Below are 6,471 nucleotides of genomic sequence, written 5' to 3'. Positions count from 1 at the left end.
GTGGTTTAATGAAAGGCTCCTGTGTTCCCTCAAAAAAAAAAAAAATTACAAGAGATACTATATATCAAATAAGCCAACCTTAATCAACACTAAATAAGACGATAAGAATTTTTGTAGAATTGTTTATTTAAAAGATAATCAAAATTAAATCATACTAATTATAACTAATTATTAATAAATATTAAGCACATACATAAAAATAAATTTATAAGATACACAATAGTTAGAAAAAGAAAAATTCGATATTAGAAAGTACAAAAACAAAATATTCCATTATCGAGTGAAATATAAGATCAACTGTGTAAATATGAGATTACTCTAAAGATAAAAATTACAGACCTTCATCAATAGATAACCAAACTAAGGAAGAACACATCAAGTATTACTACATTACATATAAATATATTAATTGTGATCTCAACAAAGTAGCCACAGACATACAAATAACCATTGGCAACAATGCAATCCTAGTACTGTTGTTAAAGTATAGTTCTTTTACATAACTTAAGCTGAATATGGTATTCTTACAGCCATCCTCGGCGCCAGCCATGACCGCTGTCGATCTGGATCGATGAAACTGTGTGCAACAAACTCCTCAGCTTCCTCATCGATCAGTTCTCTGGACCATGTCACACGCTTGGAGGGGCAACTACCTGGCCCGAAGCACCTGCAATTGGTTCGACCATTTCAGAACGCGACCAATGTCCACATTGCAAGATCAATTGTCAAAAGATTGGAGGGAGAAGCTGTATTGTTTAACTTCTAAAACATCTCTTCATGGAAACATGAGTTTTCCTACTAATTATGATTGATTTGCCTAATCTTACTTGGAATCTCTTATAAGGTGCACTCAGTTTTGAGAAACTTACTTGTATTCATAAAAGCAGGCGGTTCTTTCGTTCTCAACCTTTCCCCAGTTATTCCAACCAACTTGCTTAACACAGCCATCAATGTATGTGTAAGCATAGACCACCCTCCCAAAAGGTCCCCATGGCCGTCCAAGATATGCGTACTCCTTCGTTCCATTGCCAGTAATCACACACCTGCATCACAATATGTACAAACTCTTTGAAGCAATCTTAATATAACATTTGTCTGCAGATAAAGCGAAGAATGGAGCATTATAATAACTAGTTTCACTCCAATTGCAAATGGGTCAGCACAAGATCATGATAGGCATCCTAACATGGAATATATTGACCTACATACTGGCTTTAATGTTTGAACAGATAGAAACTGTAGCTAAAATTCCAAGTCTTTGGGATAATGGAAAGATGGGAGGGTTCGTTTATTTTATTTATTTATTTATTTATTTTTCTTAAATCTTGTAAGGATATAATTCCTTCTCCCTTCATAAAATGTAGGAGGCACAGCCCATAATAAATAAACATTTCTATATCGATTCATCCCCAGCCTCATTCAAGAAACGTTTTTTACCCAATCTGTAGGAAAAAATAGAGACAGCAAATCCTTTATGATATGTATGCAGCTCGTATATGGGGTTTACTTGAGCTATACTGTCATGTACAAACTTGTACTGCAGAAGTGCAGTTTCATGGGAGAAGAACAAGATCTTCAAATTCACAAATTTATGTCAAAGTCACAAACCTCAAGAATATATATCCTGTTGTCTCTGTAGAAGTTTTTCTGCTTTGAGCTGTAATAAAGCCAGCAGATTTGCAGTGGATATGGCAATGCTCCAAAAGGGCAGTGCTATTGCCAAAAATGAAGTCCACACTTCCTTCAACGTAGCAATCCCTCAAATATTGCTTCCCATAGTGCAAATACAGAGTATCCTGCATAAGTTTGTATGCACCAATTTAAGCCAAGAGATTAAACTACACCTCAGGCGAGAACTCTTGTTACATAAACCAAACCACGAAGAGAAAACGCTATGCTATTTTACACGAAGAAGGCATTCGATCAAGACAAAAGCCATATATCTACTCTTACTATGTTCATCCATTGTAACTGAACTACCACCTACTTAGCTCTTGCTCTGTGTCATCAAATCTCATTCGTGGTTTGTATGCGAACAATCTATCAATCTAAATTCCTCAAATTCAGAGCCAGTGACACAAACTCAAACAATTCAGGAAACTTTATAACTTTCTGTTAACAGATACAGATTTCTTCTCCTATGCCTCAATCTAGATTTATAATGAATATTGGAGGGGGAGAGAGAGAAAGTACATACCTGCCAACCAAGAAATCTGCAATTATAGAATGCACAACGATCAGCTGTCACTCTAAGCGCCACAGCTTGCCCTGAACCCTACCACAAAATTTCGAAGAAAATTAGGGCACTACCAGGATTCATACCTAACTTCAAACACATAAAATCAAATGAATTATTAGAGACGACAGCTGAAATGAAGTGGGAAAAAAATGGTGCACCTGCGGAGCACAGTTTTCGAAGGTGATGTTCTCAGCGATGAAATCCTCCCCTTCAACGATGGTGCTGCCGCACCCAAAAGTGCCGGTCCCGATGACGCGCGCCGCCTGGTGGTGGTCGATGTTGGTGGCGGTGTTGTTCCAGGTCAGCACGGTGGCCTCCGGGCTGATTCCGGCGAGCGTGATGAGGTTTTTGGTCTTGGGCACGTAGAGCGGCTGGCGGTAGACGCCCGGCGCCACGCGGATCACGGTGCGGCACGCGTTGCCCAGAGGCACGGCGTCGATGGCCTCCTGCACGGTCCGGTAATCGGCGGCGCCGTCCTGCGCCACCGTGATTACTCTGGAGCCCATGGCTGCGTACAAGAGGCGCAGGGGAGGAGGAATGTGGAGTGGTAGTGGAGTGAGAATCTGCGACTGTGAGACCAAGAAATCACGGTTTCCGATGTTGGAGATAAATAAACAGCGAAAAGGATTCAGGATGATGTAAACAATCGCCGATTTTATTTTATTCTTTATTCCTTTTTATATAATCTTGAAAATTCGAGTGTGATTATTCGCGTGAAAGAGGAAAAATGAGAAAAAAGTAACAGATGTTTTCTTTTTTCGTTACTCTTTTCACCATGAAACTGTTAATGGTGTACATGATCCTAATTAAAGATGATGAATTTAATTCTATGTTTTTTTTTAATTTATGGCCGGATGAAATTAATTTTGTAAAGGATGATTCCTTAGAGAAGGTGATTGGTATGATGAAATGGAATGTAAGTAGGAATAAAATAAGGTTGGAAAAGAAATAACAAACATTTCTATGCTTTGTATGCACAAGGAATACCAAAGAAATGAAATTGTGATTATTTGTTTTTATTCAATTCTCATGATTTGTAGTTAGAAATAAAGTTTAGGTATGAAATGAAATTATTTTATTTTATTAAATTACCTTTTACATCACTTTAAAAGTATAAAAATTATAAATATAATTGAGTAGGTAAATATTTCATTGATGTATTTCACGAAGAATATTTGCAAAATTTTATATTGAAATTATAATTTTGTGGATGTAATATATATGATTATGTAATGTGTTACATCAAGTTCAATCCACATATTAGACTATTGCTTATATAAAGTTGATAATATTTTTAAAAATATATTTTTTTTTTCAAAAAAATTCTTTTTATAATAATAGTCCGTCCACGAAAAAGAGTCTCATTTCCCCTCTTTTTTTTGTCCACGAAAAAGAGTCCTGTTTCACTTTTTATACAATTTTACCCTTTCTTGACTTATCTATTTACTTGATTTGCCACTCATGGACCCACAACAATAAATGCTAAAGACCCTACTTAAATTCTATCTATTGCTTAATTAAATCCAAATTCAATCAAATTAAAATCATTTATCCCCTTTTTGGGTGAAACAATATTTGCACCCCCTCCCTCTGGTGTTACCATCTCCGAAGCGCCGCCTCCCTTCTTCATCGTCCAAAAATCGCCGCTCCCCTCAAAGCGCCGCCTCCATCTGAGCCTGAAACCCCAATCGCCGCCTCCCTCTGAGCCTAAAACTCTTAATCGCCATCTTTCTGCCTTCTTCATTTTTCATCTTCGATGAACCCTAAATCTTCCCTCTAAATCGCCTCCCTCAGGCGCCGCCTCTCTTCTTAATCACCGCCTCTGTAAAGGTGTGTCGCCTCCCTTAAACTTGCCGCCTCATTGACGCTTCGCTTCGCTCCTTCTTATTCACCCTAAAACGATGCCTCCTTCAAGGTGAGGAGCCACATCCCAGGAGGACCCGCTGCCGCCTCTCTTCTCCGGCGAGAAGCGCCACCACCGACTGCCTCTCTCTGCGACGCATCAATCAGCAGCCGCAGGAGGACCCGATGCCGCCGCCATCGCCCTTCACGCCTCATTCCAGGCCTAGAAATCACCCATTTCGTTCTCAGGTAACAACGACAACCCCTCGTTGTCTCTAAAATTCCGGCAACCATTTCCGCCCCCAGCCTTGACTCTCTGTCACCGTTCGGAGAGACGACAACCCCAACCTCAGATCTTTTTCCTAGATGTTCATTTACTGATTTTGTCCTGAATTTGAGTGGTAAAACTGAATTTTCATTTGAAATGTAGCTATAGCAAATCTGAATAGTGAATCAAATTTAGTTCTTGAATTTGTTGATTTTGGTCTTGAATTTCGTTCTTGGATATCTGAATTTGGCTCTTGAATTTGTTGATTTTAATGAATTTGTTCTTGAATTTTGTTCTGAAATTTGTTGATTTTTGTTGAATTGTGGTTCTGTAATTTTCGTTGAATTTGGTTCTGGAATGTTGGTTTTAAATTATGAATTGTCATCAAAAGTTAATTGAGAATTAGGGACTTTAAAAGTCATATTAACACTACCCCTATAAATTTATTTCTCTCTCCACTTACACCTATTTTAACAACTTTCTTAAAACCCGTGCCGAGTCCCAAATGAGACTCTTTTTCATGGACGGAGTAATAATAATAATAATAATAATAATAATAATAATAATAATAATAATAATAATAATAATAATAATAATAATAATAATAATAATGATGATGATAATGCATGTTTCATACAAATATACATGTTAAAACATAAATTTAAAAGAATTAAAAATAGAATAGAATGCCTAATACTATGATAGGTGGAATAAATGGTGATTTTCATAAATATAGAAATGATAATTTCAAACGAAATGATAATGCCTACAAAAAATATAATAAACAAAAAAATGAAATCAAAATAAAAATCACCATTCTATTCACACCTTTATGGCTTTATTCCATCATAAATTCGTATCAATCCTCTACTAAAGCATTCAATGGCTCCAGCCAATACTCACCAAATGTAGGTTCGCATAATGCAATTTTACTTTTTCATAGGGAAAGATAAGGTCTGCATATTTCCATTTTGAAAGTAAAATTCTAATACTAATGTTTCTAAAATTTGTGGAGATGATAAATTTTGGAAGTAAGAACTGTTATTTCAATCTTAGAGCATCTCGAAATGATATTTTAGATTGAAGATAACAATGAGAAGAAAGTGCATGGCGCTACTAAGAATCGAACTCACAACCTCGAAAATATAGGAATGCGTCCGAACCAATTGAGCTAATTGCTCAATTGATTGAAGAAAACAATGATCATTTGAGGAATGGTTGACTGCCACCTTAATTATCATAATTTTTTAAAGGGTTAAGGTGCAGATAGGCCCCTGAAGTGTGAGCCCTTATAGCGATTTGTTCCCTTTACTCACTGTGTGTGCAACTTACCCCCTAAACTTCAAAAAATCACATATTTAAGCCCCTCTGACCTAACTCCGTCAGTCAACGTTAGTTAGTCATTTTTTTTAATTTTTTTATAATTATAATTGTGGGGCCCACCTTCCTTTCTTCTTCTTCTACCTTCTTCTCCTCCTCATCTAAGCCGCTCTCTCCGTCGCCGCCGCATTCTCCTACCTCTTCTTCTCCGGCGTCCAATCATTTCTGCAGGCAGTAGCTGTTTTGTCGCCTGCTCCTCAGCCTCAACCACCCAACACTTTTTAAAATAAAATTACAGATACATGAGTGAAGATTGAAAGTTTTGGGGCATGGCATTTAATTAAAGCCTCATAAGTGATAAACGAATGCAATTTCCTCTTCAAATGGCAAAATTGTTTTTATCTCTGTGTGGATCCTACAAACTAGAAGCATGCAGCTACGTGAATTCCCATTTGAAAATCCATTATATTCTACACTGAATAATTGCCGACAGGGGCCTTAGAAGCAGAACCAGTTGCTGTAGGAAACGCCCTCGGCTTCGGCTTCTCCACCACGATGGCCTGCGTAGTGAGCACCATTCCGGCAACTGAGGCCGTGTTCTGCAATGCGCACCTCGTCACTTTAGCCGGGTCAATCACTCCGGCTTCCAGCAAGTTCTCAAAGGTATCAGTCATCGCATTGTATCCAAACTCCCACTCCTTAGCCCTCACTTTCTCCACGATCACCTCTCCCTCGACCCCACAATTAGAGGAAGGAGAATGCGGCGGCGACGGAGAGAGCGGCTTAGATGAGGAGGAGAAGA

General features: G+C 38.0%; 1 protein-coding gene across 1 annotated transcript; it reads right to left on the bottom strand.

Moving 5' to 3' along the window:
- Nucleotides 1-253: 253 nt before the first annotated feature.
- LOC130989592 (pectinesterase 31) lies at nucleotides 254-3,017 on the bottom strand. Its single transcript, XM_057913574.1, has 5 exons — nucleotides 2,398-3,017; nucleotides 2,198-2,275; nucleotides 1,609-1,796; nucleotides 870-1,043; nucleotides 254-667 (listed from the first exon to the last, which is right to left on the bottom strand). The coding sequence occupies exons 1-5, from the start codon at nucleotides 2,743-2,745 to the stop codon at nucleotides 505-507; spliced, it is 951 nt and encodes a 316-aa protein (XP_057769557.1). The 5' UTR covers nucleotides 2,746-3,017; the 3' UTR covers nucleotides 254-504.
- Nucleotides 3,018-6,471: the final 3,454 nt, after the last annotated feature.

Source organism: Salvia miltiorrhiza, chromosome 6 (genome assembly GCF_028751815.1).
Source record: "Salvia miltiorrhiza cultivar Shanhuang (shh) chromosome 6, IMPLAD_Smil_shh, whole genome shotgun sequence".
Lineage (NCBI taxonomy): Eukaryota > Viridiplantae > Streptophyta > Magnoliopsida > Lamiales > Lamiaceae > Salvia > Salvia miltiorrhiza.
This window is presented reverse-complemented; position numbering and strand designations above follow the sequence as displayed.

Bases quoted from the DNA above. Each gene is read 5' to 3' on its own strand.
- LOC130989592 (XM_057913574.1), bottom strand. From the start codon at position 2,745: ATGGGCTCCAGAGTAATCACGGTGGCGCAGGACGGCGCCGCCGATTAC. The intron at 2,276-2,397 runs GTGCACCATTTT...ATTTTGTGGTAG, and splicing joins TCGAAAACTGTGCTCCGCAG to GGTTCAGGGCAAGCTGTGGC. The intron at 668-869 runs GTAAGTTTCTCA...AACCAATTGCAG, and splicing joins GCCTGCTTTTATGAATACAA to GTGCTTCGGGCCAGGTAGTT.